At 55.6% G+C, this 20,455-nt stretch overlaps 1 protein-coding gene across 4 annotated transcripts; it reads left to right on the top strand.

The window, feature by feature from the left end:
• The first annotated feature begins 186 nt into the window (after positions 1 to 186).
• On the top strand, positions 187 to 20,246 carry SS18L1 (SS18L1 subunit of BAF chromatin remodeling complex). 4 transcript variants are annotated; one of them, XM_081034233.1, is made up of 13 exons: positions 209 to 362; positions 1,213 to 1,283; positions 2,113 to 2,257; positions 7,306 to 7,382; positions 8,112 to 8,196; positions 9,519 to 9,663; positions 10,065 to 10,262; positions 11,222 to 11,386; positions 11,673 to 11,777; positions 12,647 to 12,736; positions 14,703 to 14,822; positions 16,946 to 17,073; positions 17,681 to 20,246. In XM_081034233.1, the coding sequence occupies exons 4-13, from the start codon at positions 7,306 to 7,308 to the stop codon at positions 17,705 to 17,707; spliced, it is 1,140 nt and encodes a 379-aa protein (XP_080890359.1). In that variant the 5' UTR covers positions 209 to 362; positions 1,213 to 1,283; positions 2,113 to 2,257; the 3' UTR covers positions 17,708 to 20,246. The 4 variants fall into 4 exon arrangements, with proteins under 4 accessions (XP_080890358.1, XP_080890357.1, XP_080890359.1 ...); XM_081034234.1 differs by lacking the exon at positions 1,213 to 1,283; XM_081034231.1 differs by lacking the exons at positions 1,213 to 1,283; positions 2,113 to 2,257 and having other exon boundaries at positions 188 to 362.
• The last annotated feature ends 209 nt before the right edge of the window (positions 20,247 to 20,455 follow it).

Raw genomic sequence — 20,455 nt, 5'->3', positions numbered from 1 at the left:
AACCACCGGCGGCCGGGCGCGGGGAGGGCAGCCGCGGGCGCGGGCCGGGCGCGGGGCGCGGGGCGGCCGCGTGGGGCCTCCGCGCGGGGCTGCGCCTCGAGGACGTCCAGTGCACAGGGCGGCGGGGCGCTGGGCCCGGAGGCCTTCGGCGGCGGCTGCGGGGCGGGCGAGCCCACGGCCGGACACCCCCGCGCCCCCGCCCCCCTGCGACTGCGGAGAATGAGCTCCTCCGGCAGCCGAGCGCAGCCGGAGAAGAAACCCCGATGATCTCGTGCTGAGCCGGCGCCGCGACCATGTCGGTGGCCTTCGCGTCCGCCCGGCCGCGAGGCAAAGGAGAGGTCACGCAGCAAACCATCCAGAAGGTGGGCAGGGGCCCACGGGCCGGCGGGGGCGCGGGGTACCGGCGGGCGCGCGCGGAGCCGGGGCGCGGGCAGCCGGCGGGCGCGGGGCTCGAACAAAGCCGGGGCGCAGCCGGCGGCCGCGACCCCGCGGGGCCACCAGAGCGCCCCGCCGCTAGCATGCGCCAGCGTGGGCCGCCGGGGGCCCCGAGCAGGGGCGCAGGGCGGCGGGGCTGGGCGCCCTCGGGAATGTGTCGGTGGGGTGGTGTCCGCGGGCCCGGCCGGCGCAGTGGGGACTCGCCGCCTTCGGGGTCGGGGGCGCGCGGCGCCGCGGGGCAAGGGCGCAGGACGGTGGGGGCTGGAGCCCTCGGGATGGTGCCCGCGGGGTGGGGTCCGTGGGGCCAAGCCGGGAACAGCGCCCGGCCGCGCCGGACATGGGGGGACCCAGCGCTTGCAAGGACCCCGCGCCGCGGGCAGGGTGCAGGGCGGCGGGCCCCAGCTCTCCCGGGATGGTGCCGGTGGAGTGGCCTGCGCCGGATGGACTTCGCGGAGCCACGCTGGGAATAGCCCTGGGCCGCGCAGCGGCGACCCCCCAGGCTGGCGAGGACAGTGGCGCAACGCGGCGGGTGGCCCCGGCCCCTGCGCACAGCTTAGCGGGTGGAGGGAGCAAGCGGGGCGGCGGGGACCCGGCCCAGCAGCCGCCTGCGCCCGCCCCTCGCTAAGGTGCTGGCGCTCGGAGGCACAAAGGGGCGCGTCTCGAGTGTGCGACGCCGTCCGGCAAACCCGCAGCCCTTGGAGGAGCGGGCGACACCTCGGGGTCGACCTGCTGGCCAAGCTTCAGCCGCCCTTACGCGCGTGTCAAATTGTTTTTCAGCGTGACACCTGGGCAAGCCTCCGCCTAATAGAATCATTGCGGGTTTGCTTTACAGCCTGTCCTCACGTTCCGTAAGTTTGGCCTTGAGGTTTTCCAGCGATAACGTTTATGTAGGTTTGGAGCCCCTTGAACAAAACCCGTAAGATTTGAAGTTGGGATTTTAAATTTTCTGCCGTTTCTCTTTAGATGACAAGTTCAGAGGGAAAATGGTAGCAGTAGCCATTCCGTTTGAATCTTCTAAACTGTTTTGGTAGCTGTGTTGATTTCTTTCTAACTTTGGGGTTCGTGGGGGTCACAGCAGTATTTCGTGGTTCCCTCAGCCTCTTACCTTCCAAGGTGATATTCACCCTGATGACACCAGACCTTGGGGACCTTGTCTGTTCCTCGACTACCTTTGCTGTGGCTGGTTTTGACCCGTGAGGAGTCTCAGGAAACCAAACAGGAAAGAGGCCGGTTGAAAAACAGTAGAAATGCACTTAAAAATGGGGCATTTTTATTTGTCAGCAATTATGTGGTGCTTACTGCATACCAGGTACTGTTATAAGGGCTTTGCAAATCATAACTCATTTTATTCCTCGTGGTAGTTATGGTCGCCCCCATTTCATAGATGAGGAAACTGAGGCAGAGGGAAGCTGAGTGCCTGCGGGTTAGTGGTAGAGCAGGAGTCAAACCCAGACAGTGAGTGGCTCCAGGGTCAGCCCCGACTGTGACACTTGAGGTGAGGACACTTGGCGAGGCAGGTACATGTCAGCAATCCCAGGGGTCTCCGGGCACCCTGGCTTTTGGAGTTGAAGCGTGATGAGCACAGTCCCTGTCCCTGACGCCACCTTTGACTTCAATACTCATCCAGTTATTTGTACTTGGTACTCACCCCGTTTTAAAGCTTCCCAAATTCTCCAGGCAAAAGTGTGTGTTAGAGCACCACTCCTGAACTTCAGATCAGAAAGAAGGAAACCTGCTGACTGCATCACCGGGCAGAAAATCAGCCTGTTGACTGACCACTGGAAATCGGTCTTCCGTTTAAGCTGTCATCTGATTTGACCTGGTAGGCCTTGGTGTTTTTTGTTGTTTTTTTTAAATTAATATTATTACTATTATTTTAAGTTTTATTTATTTGTGTTTCTCCAGGACCCATCAGCTCCAAGTCAAGTAGTTGTTTCAATCTAGTTGTGGAGGGCGGAGCTCACAGTGGCCCGTGTGGGGATGAACTGCCGACCTTAGTAAGAGCCTGGGGCTCTAACCAACTGAGCTAACCTGCTGTCCAGGCCTTGGTGTTGTGACAGTGAATTTATGTATCCAGGGCTCTCCTACTGGCAGTCTGAGAAGGGTATGAGAAGTGCATGTCCCACACAAGAGGTGCATGTCCCACACCCGCGTGAGCTGTGTCCACAGCAGCTGCTCATGTCCAGAGCATTGAGAAAAGACGGTTTTCCAGACGCCTGCTCGGTAGTGAGAGAGCAGGAAGTATACAACTTGTCCTTAGAGCATGTCTGGGTAGCATTCTGCCAGGCAAACCTCCTACTCAGCCATCAAGGCCCCACTCAAATGTCCCTTCCCTCGTTGTTCCCTGGGCAGTCGTGTGCTGAGTGCAGCACTTTGGCACGTTGCTTGGGCTCCCAAGTTTGCATGTCAGCGACTGACTTATTCTTCGCTGTGTCCCAGCCTGGCACAGTGCCTGGCACGGTTAGTGCCCAGTACATCCAGGAGCATCTGTGATCCAGGAGCATCTGTGATCCTGGTTCTGTCAGGGAAGTGTCTGGGATAGGTAGGATGTATCCATTTCCTGTGGCTGCCATAACTTTACCACAAACTGGGTGGTTTAAAACAGCAGAAACTTGGGGCGGCCGCACGGCTCAGTTGAGCTCTCAACAACAAGGTTGCCAGTTCAATTCCCGCATGGGATGGTGGGCTGTGCCCCCTGCAACTAAGATCGAGAACGGTGACTGGACTTGGAGCTGAGCTGCGCCCGCCATAGCTAGACTGAAGGACAATGACTTGGAGCTGATGGGCCCTGGAGAAGCACACTGTTGCCCTATATTCCACAATAAAACTTATTTTAAAAAAAGGGAAAAGGGATATTAAAAAAAAAAAAAAAGCAGAAATTTATTCTCTCAGTTCTGGAGGCAGAAGTCTAAGGTCAAGATGTTGCAGGGTCGGTTCCTTCTGGGGCCGCGAGGGAGGCCTGTTTCATGCTTTCACCTGAGCTTCTGCTGGTTCCTGGCCGTCGCCGCGGTCCTTGCTTACAGACACGTTCCTGGTTTCTGCTTCTGCCTTCACGTGGCCTCTCCTCCCTGTGTGTCCAGATCTCCCTCTTCTCATCAGGACACCAGTCATGAGAATTAGGGCCCACCCCAATCCAGGCTGACCTCCTCCTGACCACACTGGCAAAGACCCCATTTCCAAATAAAGTCACATTCACAGGTACTGGGGGTTAGGATTGAACCTGTCATTTGGAGGGACACAATTCCCCCCATAATGATGACATGTGTGGGAAGGGTATTCCAGACCAAGAGAACCAAGGAGCAGAGGTGGTCTGCTGCTTGGCACTGAGGGAGTTGCAGGTCTGCATGGAGCAGGTATGAGACCCGAACTGGAAGGTCAGGGAGAGCTGGCCTGATGTGGGAGCCTCAGCCGCGTGCTAAGGTACTTTAGGTTTTAGTGCAGGGTGAGATGCAGGCGGAACTTGATGTGGTGAGGGGACTGTGAGTTAGAGACAGGCAGTGTCCCAGCAAACTGGTGGCCTCGTAGCTAGCTGCCTGCCCTGCACCTCTACTGGTTTGGACCCAAGGAGTCCCTGCTGTCCAGTGACATGCTCCCAACACTGCTGGGGCTGGGTTTGTGGCCATCTCCATGGATTGCGTGGCTCCCTGGAGGGCCCCCTGGGCGCTGGGTCTCAGCTGGCAGGCAGGTGCCTCCCTGCTGCTTGTGCACAATAGTTGCTTAATAAATGTAAGTTTCATTGTTACCATTTGTGGTGTTCTTGTTTGTTTTCTTGGCCCGAGGGTAGGAATGGTATCTTGTGCTCTGTACCCTCAGCACCTTCTGCAGAGGGCGACAAGCCTGTGGGGACAGCATAGAGCTGATAAGACAGGTGGGCACCTGGGGCATTTGCCACATGGGTCTGGTACAGGAAAGTCTGAGAGCCAGGGAGTGGTCGCAAACTGCCCAAGGGGGAGTGGGTGGGGGGCGGGCACAGGGGTAGAGGATGGCCTTCTGGGTAGGGGGATGGGCCTGTGCTCTTTCACACCTGGAACTTATTGTCTTAAAGAACATGGGCTGATTAGGTAAGGAAAGTCAATTGCCCATTTCTATAATTAGAGCTGTCCCCACAACTGCAAATGGCTTGGGGACTCTGAGCCTCCCATTAACTTGGCTGACTGTTCATTTCAGGCAGTTGTTACAGAAAGCACATTGTCCCCTGTGAGCAGAGGCCCTGGGGAAAGATTCCCAGCGCTGGCAGGGGCGCTGTCCCCTCACTCCAGTCCTAGGGACTGCCCTGGGTTGGGTGGGAATGGGACCCGTTAGCTGGGTAGATGCCTAGAGAGAGCCAGGGTTTTCCTCTTGTCATCGACCTTGTTTCTAGGTTAGATTTTATACTCATCAAAACCATGCATGCACATAAAGTCAAATAGTGCTGTAGGGTGTGTGTTAAAAATGAGGAATAACTCTCTCACACCCGGCCTCGGTCCCCACTTCCCAGTAGCTTCCTCTCTCATCGCTGAGCCATGGGGCTGCTTCCTAAATGTTTTTCGGTTAGCCGGCTCCAGCTGCTGCGACAGAATACCACAGCCGGGCAGCTTAAAGGACACGCGTGTTTCTCAGTCCTGGAGGCCGCACGTCCCAGATGGGGGTGCTGCCGGCTTGGTTCCTGGGGAGGGCTTGCAGCAGCTGCCGCTGCAGTGACCTCAGGTGGTGCAGAGAGCTTTGGTAACTGCACCTGGAGGTGCTCCCTGCCTTCTGTTATCTTCTTGGCTTTCCTCCCAGGCTGGTCATCTTCCCTAGGGACGCCTTCTCCCGCTCCCCACAACCCCCTTCCCCATCTCCTGCCAGGTGAGCAGTTGGGAAAGTCTGGGAATCTCAACCTCAGCAGCGTGTGGGGTCTCCAGTGTGGCTCATTGTCATGGCCGGCCCCCTGGGCTCTGCTAATCCAGGTACCACTGGTCTGTTTGGTTTCTGCTTTTGGAATCCTGCTGCGGTTGCTGCTGTCTCAGCGCAGTCCCCTTTGTCCCTATAAAAGCTCCTTTTTCATCCCTTACTGCGGATCTGCTGGGGGCTTGCAGCTCAGCACACCTCGCCTTGCTGTCTTTCATCCAACACGTCCTGGCGTTTTTTTCCTGAGTGTTTTTTGACTGAGACAGTACTCTGTGCTGTTTTTTTATTTTTAACACTTTGTTAACATTTCTCTCCTGTTGGTCAATTCTGTAACATTTTCTCATGCTGATAAATTCTGTAATATTGTCTCATGCTGATAAAAACTGCAAAATCATTCATGATACTGCCTAACATCTTATCACATGGTTCTACCACGATTTTCTTAAGTATCCCAGCATTGACCATTTAGCTCCAACCCTCCCCCCGTTTTGAGCTGTTGTTAATGATACTGAAATGAACATCTTGTCCAGAAAACGTTTGGGTAGGACAGACTGTGTCCTTGAGAGAGAATTCCTGCTCAGGATTACTAGTCAGGGAGTTGAAGCCCAGAAGCCTCTTGAAGGACAGCTTTCGGAAAGAAGGGAAGCTCTTTCACGGTTGTTTTCCTTTGTTAATTAATCTGGAGAAAGAATCCTAATGTGCGAATGGCTGGAATGGCCTGCACCTGCCCCCAGGTGAGCAAGGCAGGCGGCTGGGAGCCCACCGCGCCCCCTGGTGGGCGCCATCATCCCCACAGCCAGGAGGACATGGTAAAGCAAACAGGAGGAAGTTGAAAGTAAAAAAGAGCACCCAGGACAAACTCTGAAGGCTGGGGGGAAGGGGGTAGCTGAGCGGGGGTGGTCTCTCAGCAGCACTGGCCTCAGCCCTGCAGTGAGGAGTGACCAGGCCCCCGGGCTCTGGTCTCCCCTCCCTGGGCAGCTTTGGGCCCTGGGCTCTAGGAGTGAGCCCACAGTGAGGGCAGTTAGGCGGCCCTGCTGCCTGGGGCGGGGTAAGGGGGCTGGGGACAGTGTGCCAGGGCACCGGCACAGGGGCAGGTTGCTGGGCCCCTTGCCCCTTGTGGCCAGGGCCTCACCTGCTCAGGAGCTAGGCCCACCCGGAGGGCCTGCTGGGGCCGGATGACTGGGCACAACCTGCTGGAGACGAAAGGCATACATTTTCTTTCGGTGAGAGTTTCTGAGCAAAGCCTTTTTTACGGCAAGCGGTATTTGCTGAGGGCTCAGTTCTGCCCCTCCGTCCAGAGCAGGAGGCTGGCTGCATGGACAGATGGTGAATAAACTGGACGCTTCTCCATCGCTTCATGTCCAGGTGGAGAGCGGCTCATGCTGGGCCGGCCCGGGAGCCGTGCTGCATGCTCACCGGACCCTGGGCTCGCCAGGTGGCTGGCCGTGACTGCCTGGTCCCAGCATGTGTGCGACCCCTGCTGCCCTTCTCACGGCCGTCCCATCCCACACCTCCGTTAGGCCTTCCTCTCCAGCTTCTGGGTCTCCCAGGTGCAGCCCCCCGTGACTGTCCTGTAGAGGTGGCTCTTGTAGGCCTTTGGGACACTGTAGGGGTGCGAGCTCCCCCAGGAGGGACACCTATGTGGCCAGCATCTGCAGACCTCACACCCTCCAGACGGGGGCTCAGGGTGCCAGAATCCCTGCTGTAGATTCTTGGCCCACCCTTGGTGGACCGGTGCACCATGACCAGGAGCCCTAGACGGGGGGTCGTGTAGGCTGTGGGGCCTCCTGTGCAGGTGCGAGAGCCAGGACCTGCCCCTGGGTCCGCACATGGAGCGCTGTGTGCAAAGCGCTTAATCCTGCTGGCTGAGCTCAGGCGGAAGAGTGGCAGCTGTACATAGAATCCCCGCACACTGACAGCAGGTACTGTCACGTCTAACGAGTGGCTCTAGCCGGTGCCCCCAGGCACTCAGGAGGGCACTCGCGCCTGTTTCTTCTTCAGATGCTAGACGAGAACCACCACCTGATTCAGTGCATCCTGGACTACCAGAGCAAGGGCAAGACTGCCGAGTGCACGCAGTGAGTACTGTGCCCCACGCAGCCGTCCGCAGCTGCTGCAGCCTGGGAAGGCCTCTGCCGGGGGTGCCGGAGTCCCTAAACTGCTGAGAGTCGTCCCTCGGGTGGCTGCATTGTCCCCCAGTGGCTTCCCAGGGAGAGGTGGGAAGGTTGGAGGGAACTGGAAGGGACGGTGGCTAGGGGGGCCCGGGCCAGACGCTGCCGCGGCTCGGTGAGCATGGGAGGAGGCACCGGGCACAGGGAGCTCCAGGTAGGACCTCTAGGGCCACACACAGAGTAGGTGCACGAGCTGGCCCTCAGGGCTAGCTGGAGGCCTGACGTGTGTGAGCAGTCATCATACCCACCCACGGACATTCTTATGTCAAACTGAGCTTTTTTGTCTCCTCCCAGCAGCTCTTCAGGGGGTGGGGGATCAAGTTGGCCCAGTGTTGGGGTCACCTGAAGGATGGCTTGTTCCCACCCCCCTCTGAACAGACCGGGTGGCATCTCCCCCTTGGCCACCACCTTGGGGTCTTTCCCCACATTTTGTCATGGGACATGCCCACTCCCCACCAGGCCCCACCTGGGCCCATCCTCCCCACCTTGCAGGCACTCTGCTGCCTGCCCTGGCCCCGGTGTCCTCTGGGTCGTGTCTCCAGGGCGTAGCTGCCGGGTCAGGCTGTCCTGGTGAGCTTTCCTCTGCTTGGGGAGGGCCTGCAGGCTCCCTGCTCAGCGCACGCCTCTCACTTACAGGTACCAGCAGATTCTGCACCGGAACCTGGTCTACCTGGCCACAATCGCGGACTCCAACCAGAACATGCAGTCTCTGCTCCCTGCCGTGAGTGCCCGAGGGGGGCAGGGCGCTGCCTCAGGCCGGGGTCTTACCTGGAGTAGCCAAGGGGACCGGCCGATGTGAGACGCAGCGGGTCCTGCCAGCAGCGGGGAGTTCGTCGGGAGTGTCTCAAGTGGGCTGGACAGAATCGTGCCATCAGTTTCTTTAGAAAAGAAAGGGGACCTCGGAGGAACCAGACCTAGAAATGGTGGGAAGTGGGCCTCAGAGAGAACAGGGAATGGCCCAAGGGTTCTTGCTTTTCATCGTGAGCCTTTCTGAGCAATTTGAAAAATTATGACCCATGAGCATGCACCGTGATTCAACAAAAAAACCTAAAAAAATGCCTCGTGCAGTAACATTAGTATAAATATTTTATTTTTGTCTGACTTTTTAAAACGCATTCTCCCCAAATTAAATTACTGCTGCAAAGGCAATGTCCAGTGACAACTGCCTGAGGCCCCCTTTGAGGTCACCAAGAGGCGCAGCCCTGAGAAGGACTGGCTGCGTGTTGACGGGTGGGTGGGGAAGTTCCGGGACAGACCTGTCAGTGGGAATGGCTTCCCGGTGCCCCCCCAGGCCCTTGGAAAGTGATGGCAGAAATGCCAGAATGTGTTTTGCTAGTAAAAATGTTAAAGCAACTTTGGCCTCTGGAATCAGGGTTCCTGACCCTGGAAATACCAGCAGACTCTGCGGGAAACTTTTTTTTTGCCAGATATAGAAAGTGTCTGCAAACCTTTGGCGCTGTGGTTTGTTCTGTCCCTGGGAGTTGAGTACAGGGAGGTAATTTGTGAGTTCCATCTTCCTCTACATCTTGAGGTTGATCAGAAGTGAGGGGGTGGTGAAGGAGAGGGGGTGGGCGCACCCACAGTCAGAGCACCCTGGGAATGCAGTGCTGAGGCACAGGACCACCTTGCAAAGGCCCTGGGGCATGGGGGTGGAGGTGTGGGTGAGCAGTACTGAGACAGCTGGACAGCTGAGCCCGAGGCGGATGGGGGAGGACTTGGAGCAAGACGAGGTGGCTGGCAAAGCAGTTCCCTGCACCCAGGAAAGGGCACCCAGCTTTGAACCTCCAGGTGTGTGGATAGCTTGGAACTCATTGAAGTTCTAAGTGCTGACACATACGTTTGGTGTCACTTCCTTCTTGGGCTGAGATGTCCAGATTGCTAATCCTTGGTCATCAGGCTGAGCGTAAAGGCAGAGGTTGGTTATAGACGCTGGCCAGGAGGCCCTGACACCTGACGGCAGGTCTCAGGGACTGTGAAGTCCCTGGACTGGCTCTGGTGGCTCTTGAGTGAACCCCCCTTCCATAACCTTTTTCTTGCCTGCAGCCGCCCACCCAGAACATGAACCTCGGCCCCGGAGCACTGTCCCAGAGCGGCTCCGGCCAGGGCCTGCACTCCCAAGGCAGCCTCAGTGATGCCATCGGCTCGGGCCTGCCCCCGGCCTCCCTCATGCAGGGTCAGATCGGCAACGGTGAGCAGCCCTGAGCGCTTGGGGGCGGGGTTCCGGCTCGGGGTTGGTTCCTGCGACAGCGTCACCCACGCAGGCTCCACCCCACGCCCTGCAGGGCTGAGCGCAGGAGACCCCTCTCCTCCTGGAGGTCCTGGGTACAGGCACACGCGCAAAGGTACAGGCAGAGAATAAAGCCCTTATTCATCAGATTAGGGCCACTTCAAATCAAAGCGTGGGGTTCCATGGGGACTTTGTAACCAGAATGAAAGTTCCCCTGTCTGTGTGTCGAGAACTATTAGTACCCATTGGGACCTATAATGACAGTACAACAATGAGCATACAAGTCACCTACTTGAAGGAACCGGGCCGTCAGAGGTGGCTTTAGATGGGTTGAAGGTGCCTCGTCCCGCCCCTTCTTACAGGCCCAAACCACGTGCCCATGCAGCAGACGGCACAGAGCACGCTGCCCACTGCCTCCATGAGCGTGTCAGGCAGCGGCCATGGCTCGGGGCCCGGCTACAGCCACTCGGGCCCCGCCTCGCAGAGTGTGCCCCTGCAGGGCCAAGGGGCCATCAGCAACTACGTGTCACGTGCCAACATCAACATGCAGTCCAACCCAGGTAAAGCCCGCAGCCCCGGGCACACTCGGCGCCTGTCTCTGGGGCCCTCCACACGGATCCCGAGGGCTCCCTCTGCTGGAAGCTTCCACCAGGGCGCGGGTTGGTGGGTGCAGGCTAGGTGGGGTCCAGCTCTGGGGGAGCTGGGCTGATCCCCGCACTGGCTGCAGGGAAGGCTCTGAGGAGGTCGCTTGTGCCCTGCTGGGAGGAGAGGGCTGGACTCTGGAGGGGTTCCGGGGGTGGCTGAAGCACCGATGTGGGAAGGATGAAGGGCCGGCTCAGGTGCTGGACATCCTCCGGCCTAGTGGGACCCAAGAGGTGGGCACTGCGGCCGCGTATGGGGCTTGGAGCACTTGGGAAACATCAGGTCCAAATGAACATGCCCATGAGGGTCAGACACCAATTCCAAAGGCTTAGTACAGAAAGAGGATGTGAAATAGCTCCTTCATTTTTTATTATTAGTTACATATTTAAAACGAGCGTGTTTTGGATATATAGAGTCAAATAAAATATATTAATGTTGCTAAACAGATTGCACCTGTTTCTTGTTACTTTTCTGATGTGGCTCACAGCCCATTGTGTTGGACAGCGCTGCGCTAGAGGGTTCTGGGTCGGGTGACTCAAGTGGCCAGGCCAAGGTGCAGGAGGGCCGTTTCGGGGGTGGGCAAGGGTGACGGGCTCATATGGGACCAGCCTTGGGGAATTAGGGACAGGGAGGAAGGGACTCCTGTTTCTGTTCCCGGTGGCTCCCTGCCCGGCCTTGCTTTCTGGTGTTTTCTTGGTGTCACATGTTAGGTGCGAGTTGGCGTAGAGGTTCGTTGGTAGGAAGGGTGATGTGGACTTGAGGGGACGTCTCATGGTGGGGCTGTGGAGAGGAGGGAAGCTCACCTGGGAGAGGGCGAGGGGCGTGACGCCCGCCCTGGGAGCTTCTCGGGGTTATTGGGGTCTGTCATGTCGCCCAGTGTCCATGATGCACCAGCAGGCAGCCTCGTCCCACTACAACTCAGCGCAGGGCGGGACGCAGCACTACCAGGGCCAGTCGTCCATCGCCATGATGGGCCCGAGCGGGCAGGGGGGCAGCGTGATGGGGCAGCGGCCCATGGCACCCTACCGGCCCTCCCAGCAAGGTAGGCCCGTGTGCCCTGCGCGCGTCCCTGCCCGGGGCCTGGGGGTGAGGCTCTGTGTGTCCCTCCCTATTGCACGAGGATGCCGAGGGTCGCACGAGGCTGGAGCCACTGTGGGGGGTCGGGCGCGGGGACTGCGGGGGGTGGGCAGGTGGCTGTGTTTGTCAGTGGGAAGTCCGGGGTACTGGGGGTGGCATGGTGGGGTGTGCTCTGACTCGAGGCCCATCGAGGAGGTCCTCGCGAGGGCAACCGGTCCTGCATCAATGCCCAGCGGCGCTGTCACCCTCAGGCTCGTCCCAGCAGTACCTGGGCCAGGAGGACTACTACGGCGGTGAGCAGTACGGCCACAGCCAGGCCACCTCGGAGCCTCTGAGCCAGCAGTACTACCCTGACGGTGAGGCCACGCTCGGGGCCAGGGCTCTCCATGGCGTCTGACGGTTCCCCGGTTGTTCCCACTGCTGAGCCGTCACCAGCAGAGCAGCCAGAGTCCCCCATGCCTGAGCTACTGGGGACGGGGACGAGGGTGGGTGTGGCAGGGGGCAGACAGGACAGCAGGGCCGCGGCCACTTGACTCCTTGGGCTCCTTATCTCTCTTCCGGAGAGGCTAAGACTGGGATGTGTGACCCTCAGAACAGAGCAATACAAATATTTTAAAGGACTGACACAGCTTCATTGGGAAACACCTTCAGCAAGGTGACAGACCCGCCGTGGTTGTTCGTGTCTTGTAACACTCATCTCTCAGCTGGTCCGTTATAATGTCTGCACACGATTTTCCTTTCAGTTGTCACCTTTCCTCTTTAATTGTCCCGAGATTTTTGGAGGTGGTGTTTAAAGTGGTCACAGGATGGGTGGAGTTGGGAGGAAGAGGACACCTAGGCAGGGACCTGGTGTGAGTAGGGAGAGGCAGGGGTGTGTGATTGGGCGGGAGGTGGCTGACACCAGCGCAGGGCACTAATGGTGACTAGGCCTCTGAGGGTTCACGGGGCCTCTGACGCGATACCCCCAGGAGAGATGGCGGGACGGTGACCTTGCAGCAACACCCTGGACGTGTCATATTGGGCACTGCATGTAGTCTGCCCTGTATAAACATAACTTACTGAGTCCTCTCACTAAGCCTGTGGGCAGTGTGGTTGTCTGCACTGGCCTGAGGGGACCGAGGCTGGGAGGCTGTGGGAGCTCCTCCCTGGGCTCAGCCCAGGACTCTGTTGTGCGCCAGCACCTGGTGTCAGGGCCCCTCTGACAGCCCGCCTCGTCTCCTTGCAGGACATGGCGATTACGCCTACCAGCAGTCCTACACGGAGCAGACCTACGACCGCTCCTTCGAGGAGTCCACGCAGCACTACTACGAGGGGGGTAAGGCATGCACGCCGCTCACGCAGTCACCTAACGCACTGCTATGGGACGGGCACTGAACACGCACTGCGAGTAGGTGGCAGGGCCTGTGCAAGTGGGAGGTGCAGGCTGGGTCCCGGGTCTCCTCTTGCCGGGTGTGTGGTCATGAAATAGGACAGGGTTCAGCCACATGGGGGTCACAGGGTTAGACTCTGTTCCGTGAAAAGGCCATGTGTGCAAAGCCGCCCCTAAACGCCAAAGAACGCCAAGAGGGTAGCAGACACAGCCAGCCGTGGGCTAGTGAGTGACGGGCGCCCATGAAAACGGTCCCAAGCAGCAGCTTGGGCAGTCAGATTTCCCCACCTTTCATCCCCAGACCACCCGCTTTTATCCCCTCCTTCTTTGCTTGCCAGGACGTGCATGGCACGTCCGGTGGGCACTGTGCTGTTAAAAGCAGTGGAGCTGCCTGTGGGCTGCTATGTCAGATTCACCCACGCGTGCCAGGTGCCAAGGCCAGGTGCAGGGGGCCAGAGTGTCTGGGTGTTCCTTCTGTGTAAAACAGGGAAACAAAGACCATACACTCACATTTGCACACACACTCTCTCAGACCATCAACATCCTCTGGAATAACACCCAGGGCCCCACAGAGTTGCTGTAGGTGGGGACGGGTTTGGGGACCAGGCAGTCGGCAGGACGGGGCACCCTTCTTCCCTAGACCTCTCGGATGTGGGCTTGGCTCTTTTTTATGTTTCTGAACCACGTGAATGTACGAGATGTGATCAAACAATACGGTAAAAAATTTAGTGCAGTAAAAGACACATTGCCATTAATTCCCCTCAAAATGCTCCCCCTCGCTTCAAACACACTCATCCCATCATTCTTGCCACTTTCTGAAGCAGTTCTGGGAGTCCTCTTTTGTGAGTGTCTTTAGTTGTGCTGTCGTGGTTGCCTTGATGTCTTGAATCGTTTTGACTTTGGGGAAGAGCCAGAAGTCACACGGTGCCAGATCTGATGAATAAGGTGGATGAGGACAGACTAATGTTTTTATTTGACAGAAAGTGCCGTACCAGGAGCAACGAGTGACATGGAGCGTTGTCATGATGGAGGATGGTTTACGGCACACTTTAAAACACACCTTCTCTCAACCATTTCTCACACCCGACTGACTGCACCGAACAAGCTGAAACTTGTTACTAAGGTTCAGTGCGCCACTTCCCGTATTGAAGACCCCTGCCTTTCCGCTGGATGGCACTCGGCAGCAGCATTCACCGTACTTTGTGATCACCACGGAAAGCCTGTCACACAACGCTTCTGGTACGGCAATTTCTGTCAAATAAAAACATTAGTCTGTTTTCATCCACCTTATTCACCAGTGCCGACTTCTGGCTCTTCCCCAAAGTCAAAATGACCATGGAAGGTAAACATCTTGAATCGATTCAGGACAGGGAGGCAGCCAGGACAGCACAAGTAAAGACACGACAGAGGACTTCCAGAGCCGCTTCAGAAAGTGGCCAGAACGATGGGATAAGTGTGTTCAAAGTGAGGGGGAGTGTCCTGAGGGGGATTCGTGGCAATGTGTCTTTTTGTGTAATGAATTTTTTTATTTAAACATTCACCATAGTTTTTGATCACACCTCGTACCTGCCTGTTCAGAAGTTGAATCTGAAAATGCTGGCTGTCCCTGAAATGGAAGTGCTCAAGCTGGTGGCCACCCAGACCCACGCACAGCCAAGTCCCATGGCCACAGGGCTGTTTGTCCTGGCTGCTTCTTAGGGTTTCTCCCCTGGTGACCCGCACGTCCGCCTGTGGGTGGACATTCGGAGCAGCAGGGATGGCCACCACGGTGTCTGAGGCACAGCCTTGCTCGGACAGCTGGGGTTTTATAGGAAACATCAGTGAGTCGATTGCTCGTCTGCTCCTTGTGGCCAGTTGGTGGCCGTGTGTACTGACAACACATGAAAGGAACTGTGTCTCCTTCACTCTGTAGGAAACTCCCAGTACAGCCAGCAGCAAGCGGGGTACCAGCAGGGCACAGCCCCTCAGCAGGCAGGGTACCAGCAGCAGTACCCCAACCAGCAGGGATACCCGGGCCAGCAGCAAGGCTACGGTAAGAGGGGCGCCTGCCCGCCGGACCCCACACAGTGGTGCTGCCATTCAGTGGATACTTACGACACTGTGTTTCAGAATAGGTTGAGATTTCCAGGAAAGCTGCGAGGATAGTACAGAACGTTCTGTTGTTGACCTTGTCTGTTGCCGTGGTGTGATTGTCACAGCCAAGAAGCCAACATGGGTACCTCGCTGTGGCCTGATTCAGCTCTCACTAGTTTTCCCTGAGTGTCCTTTTCTGTCCCAGGACCCACTTGGGATCTTAGTCTCCTGTCTCCTTAGGCTCCTCTGGGCTGGGACGCTTCCTCGGACTTTCCTGGTCTTTCTTGACCTTGACAGTTGTGAGGAGAACCAGGCAGGTACTTTGTAGGATGTGCCTCAGGTTGGGTTTGTCTGATGTTTTTCTCAGGATGTGACGGTGACTGGGTCTGGCTCTGGAAAGGAGACCGCATTGCTGCAGCACCCTTCTCACCACCTCCTCTCAGCACGACTTGCCTCTGGGGTTGACCTTGGTCACTTGGCCAGAGGGCGTCTGCCAGGTTTCCCCACTGTTGAGCTACACCTTCCCCCTTCCCTTCTCTAAGCTTTGGGAGCCAGTCCCGAGTCCCGTCCACACTCCAGGGGCCATGTCTACACAGGGTGTTGGGAATTCGTCTCTAGGGAAGGTCTGTGTCATCTCCCCCAGGTACTGCTGTTCGTCATTGATTTAGTTTGCCCACATGGATGTTAACCTTACCATTGGGCGATAACCCAGTCCTTATTTATTTTGTTGCTCACGTTGTTCCAGCGTTGCCTCTCGGAACTCTTTCAGTTAGCTCCTGTGTCCCTTTGGCATGCCCCGTTCTTATCTTCTGGGACCACAATCGTCCTGTCCCAGGCTTAAAAGCTGCCATTTGTCCGCGGAGACTGGTTCCTTTTATTGGATAGTAGGACTCAAAACTAAGACCTGGGTGCCGGTCACCATTTTCTGAGCCCAGTTCCACGTTACTTACCCGAGAGTCTACGTGTGGCCATGGCAGCAGCTCCTGGAAGCACTCGCCGCTCGCCCATGAGGGCTCTCCCCGTGAGGGTCCGTGGAGTGGGAAGGGGCAGGCAGGTCTGCCACGACTCAGCCAGGGACCGTCCACAAGCACTGCTGTCAGGGCCAGTCGGGCAGAAAAGTGGACCGGGAGCTCTGCGAGCTGCAGTAGCAGCCAAGGGGAGACCTTGTCCTCTAGAGAAGAGCTGAGTGCAGACTCGCTCTCACCGAGGTCAGTGCACCTGCCAGAGAAGGTTCACAACCCTCATGTCTGCCCAGAGTGCTCTGGGGCCTTGCCCCCGGGCAGGTCTGCCTGAAACAGCACAGCCCTGGTCCCTTGCCTGCAGGTATGTCTGCTTAGAGCCCGAGACCACATGAGGCTCTCCCTGGGGTCCTAACCCACTTGCAACACACAACTGGGCCGCGTTCCCAGAACCCAGGGTACAGCCATCCTACTGGATGTGACCCAATGAGTAGATGATGAATTCATGAAGAGTGAGTTGAGTGAGCATGCACAGAATGTCTCAGTTTAGCTTAAACCTGAGCCTGCCTTCACTCCACCCAGAGCTGGCCCACTCCCTCTGTCAGCCGCACGCCGTGCAGAGCCGCTGAGGAAGCTCGGTGAGGCCACCCGTCTCCGCCCTCCCCACACTTGGGACACTTTGGAGAAAGAAACAAGGTGTCAGGGTGGCCCCACAGGAGCGGCTTCTTACGTAGCTCCAGGCTGCTGACCACGGTGAGGAAAGGAGACCCCAGTTCAGGTTTTCATTCAGCCCTTCACAACTATCCCTAATTAATCAGCATTTTCTGGAAAATTACTTGGCCTTCCTGAATTCTTCCCAAAGTCTTCAACAGGGAGGGTCACTGTCCCTTTCTGCACGTGTTCTCACTGATCATTGCTCTGTAACTCACACGTTCACAGCCACCACCTACATGACATGAAGTGCTCCCGGAGGCAGGAGCAGGGGTGCGGGCAGCCCAGGCCACGCCGGACAGGGGCAGCTGCCACTCCATGTGCTTGAGCACTCGCTGATGGGCGCCGGTGTCCCAGAGACTGGCAGACGACAGAGGGGTGGGTTGGTCTCACGGTTGCGGTGTGTTCTCAGGGCCAGCCCAGGGAGCTCCCTCGCAGTACTCCAGCTACCAGCAGGGACAAGGGCAACAGTACGGAAGCTACAGAGCGTCTCAGACGGGCCCGTCCGCGCAGCAGCAGCGGCCTTACGGCTACGAGCAGGCAAGCATTCTGGATGTTCCCTGGGCAGACCCACGTGTCTATCAAAATGTGACGCAGGTTTCTCTGGGGTCACAAGGAATGAGGTGAACCAAGTGGCTCCAGGGTCCCTTCTAGCGGTGATTCTTTGAGCCTGTAGGTTTTTAAAAGTTACGTCTGTGTGTACCCTTACCTTGGTCAGACAGCTGGCTTTTCATATCCTAAACTCAGTCAGACACTCACGTTCTTGTGCCACGGAGGTTCACGTGTGCCCAGCAGTGCCGCTCTCTGCTGTGGGCCTGGGACACCATGGCCATTAAACACATGTGGCTGCACTCTGAGAGCTCATGTCTCAACAGACAGAGCGGGACGCCTGGATGGAGCCAGGCAGATAGTTCTAGGAAGAGGACGCAGGGGCCAAGGGACAGAGGGATGGGTGACAGGGCTGGCTGAGACCGCGGAGGTCCACCCTGCCTCGCAGACCTGGGCGGGGGCTCTCTGCTTGCTGGCCTGTTAGGCCTGCCTCCATCTCTCGTCCTGGATGTTGGCTGCCGTGGGGCCTGTCTCCCCTTTGGCCGTGGACCCTTTTACCTGTGACTAGCGGTATAATCTATGTGCTGGTCTCTTGCAGGGCCAATATGGAAATTACCAGCAGTAAGGGACAAGCATTCTTGGTGGAACCTTGCAGTGGCATGTCTGTCCAGGAGGGATGGGCCAGTGGCAGTTCTGATGAAGCTGACCGGTTGGCTGCCCTTCACCCCACACAGCGTCGCATGTGAAGTATGCTCATCTCATGCTGGGTGATGCCGAGCGTGCGCCCAGGCACGAGACTGCGCTCTGATGGCGTGACCCCTCTGGTGCTGTGTATAGTATCGTATGTCCACACAGTGGATGGAGAGGCTGTCCCCTTTTTTGTCCCCCCCCCCCAATGTTTCTAGCTAGCTGTAGGGGTCTTCTTGTCATCAGAGTATTCCGTGCCCAGTGATGGGACACCTACAAGATGCCATAGTCTGTGAACTCATAAACAGGCCTTAGGTCTGACCCCCCTCACGCAGTTGTAACGTGTGCTGTAAACTTGTCTTTCACTGGCTGCCCCACAGCTGCACATCCTTACACAGCTCTGGATGGCAGCCTGTTCCTGTGCCTCGATGGGGGCGGGGGGCGTCATCTACCTTTTGGGTCAGTTTCCGTTACCCTGTGGAAAAGATAAACATGCTTCATGTGGAGAGGCTGTGAACGGTCGTTTCCAGAACTCACCCGTTACCTGTGTCACTCGCCAATTCCGTTTATCCAAAAAGTTACGTTTTTCTTCTAAAAAGTAAAGAGGGATCAAGGACTGTGTTCCAAGTACGAATCCATGAAGGCAACGTGTGATTAGCCTACGCAGGGAGCGTGATGGTACTGAAGGGAAGACCAGGAAGTTCTCTGACATTACTTCAGCTTTCGCCCTTGTTTATCCTGGCGCTCATTTCTGGGATTTGAATATATATTCAACTCTAAATTTATAATATAAAGTATTGATACCAAATTTTCCAAACAGTTGGTAAGTTGGTTTATGTTATTTCTTCCAGAACCTGCTTGTTTAAATCTCCACAAACAAGCTTTCCTTTTCTTTTAAGGATATCTGAAATTCACATCTCATTTTTAAAAAGAACCCCACTAACTTCACTGTGTTCTCCTAGTGAAAAGGAAAGGTTTTATATACAGAAATTGGAGTAATTTCTGTGTTCCTGGGATATTAAATCCCATTTAAATTCTGTGCAAAAATTATAGACAGCTCACTTGGAAAAATCTGGTCAGAGGAAAACTCCTACATTTCACTAAGTAATACTGACATTTTATTAACCTTTACTTGGATGATAATATCCATATTTACTGTGAATCCTTTATAAACATATTTGGATAAACGCTGACATATTTCCAAGAACAACCAAGAAAAAGAAAATACAAAAATATCTAATTCTTGACATACCAGGTCTACTAGGATAGAAGTGTTTATTTTGTAGGCGTATGGGTGTTTTAAAAACGTTTTACAGTGGTAAGGGCTTAAAAATACATATCTATATTAAATTACTGAAATGGGAGTTCTTAATTGCTAAATGACACAGATGCTAGCAGTGTCATCTCCCTGGATTTTGTTCTGTTCTTTCCCAACAATTTTCATGGAACTAATTTGCAAACTCAATCGGGGACTAAAATTTCCCACAGAAAATGTTAAACGTTGTAGATAACTGTGAGAATAGTTTATTTTTATTCCTTGCCATTCTGGGACTATGCCTTTTATGTGTGTCGTTTTTTTTAAGTGCTGTATTAATACTTTTGAAAGAAAAGGACACTTAAAAGTTATCCCGAAACTTCAATCTGAAATGTCTTACATTAAGAATTTCTTGAATGTTGTGTATATATTTTAAAAAGCACTTTGTGAAATAGTTTATACATTTATTTCCTAATTTATACATGATTTTTGGTGTTAATATATTTAATGATTAATAACAGAATGTTTATTTAATGTGTTGTCCGTTTTTATGTACTATTGTGGGGGGGAAAGTGATGCCAGCAATTGTTTTTCATTAACTGTATCTTCTGTAATACGAGTGTTTGCAAAACCTTAGGCTGAAATGAATTGTTTGTGCAGTGTGGTGGGGGATGGTGCTTGGTTTTTCCATGACTCCAGAAGGCCAGTGAAGGAAGACTTGGAAATTGATGCTCCTCCTTCCTGTTGTCCCTGACGCGCAGCAGGCTGTGAGTTTGAAAACTGCCGAGTTTCCAGCAGTGACAGATTGGTACCGGTTTGCAAAAGCTCATCAGCCACTGGGGTTGGTTGTTGAACCGAGGGTACCTCTGGACGGAACTGCTAGCCGGGCCTCGGAACCCGAGAATCGCGGTAGGGGCCCCGGGAGCCTTCAGATGCTCGTGCAGTTGGAGCCTAGGCGAGCCTGATTTTTGTCAGAATGTTTATAGTCCAGGTTTGAGTATTGGGCATCCACGCAGAATTGTACAGAGAAGACCGTTTCCATTTAAAATGTTTTAGCCATTACTTCATTTCTATTTATTGAATGGGACAAATTCATCGTATTTGTGAGCACAGATTTTTTTTGGAAAACGTCTTTGTTGGGGTTTTTTTTCACTCGAGTTTGGCATATACGTTGTTTATGCTTTTAGTGTAATTAATAAACTGGTTCTTCAAAAATCACCCTAAAAAGTGAGTGTTCGTGACGTCCAAGGGATGTGCCAGGATTTGTACCCGTCGCGCGTGGCTGACACGAGGTCTCCGTGGAGTCCCCTTTGGGGAGCCCGATTCCCGGGCGATTCCCGGGCGGAGTCCAGCGGGCCGCTGGGGACCCAGGGCTGGGCTGTCCTGTCGCGCGACCGTCCACGGAGGCGGGACGCCCCGCCCTGCGCAGAC

Source organism: Rhinolophus hipposideros (assembly GCF_964194185.1).
Source record: "Rhinolophus hipposideros genome assembly, chromosome: 22".
NCBI lineage: Eukaryota > Metazoa > Chordata > Mammalia > Chiroptera > Rhinolophidae > Rhinolophus > Rhinolophus hipposideros.
The sequence above is the reverse complement of the archived record's forward strand: the minus strand, read 5'-3'. Positions and strand labels throughout refer to the sequence as shown.

Excerpts from the sequence above, each read along its gene's own strand:
- SS18L1 (XM_081034231.1), top strand. The coding sequence starts at position 294 with ATGTCGGTGGCCTTCGCGTCCGCCCGGCCGCGAGGCAAAGGAGAGGTC. Across the intron at positions 8,197-9,518 it reads TGCAGTCTCTGCTCCCTGCC|CCGCCCACCCAGAACATGAA; the intron begins GTGAGTGCCCGA and ends TCTTGCCTGCAG. Across the intron at positions 17,074-17,680 it reads GGCCTTACGGCTACGAGCAG|GGCCAATATGGAAATTACCA; the intron begins GCAAGCATTCTG and ends GGTCTCTTGCAG.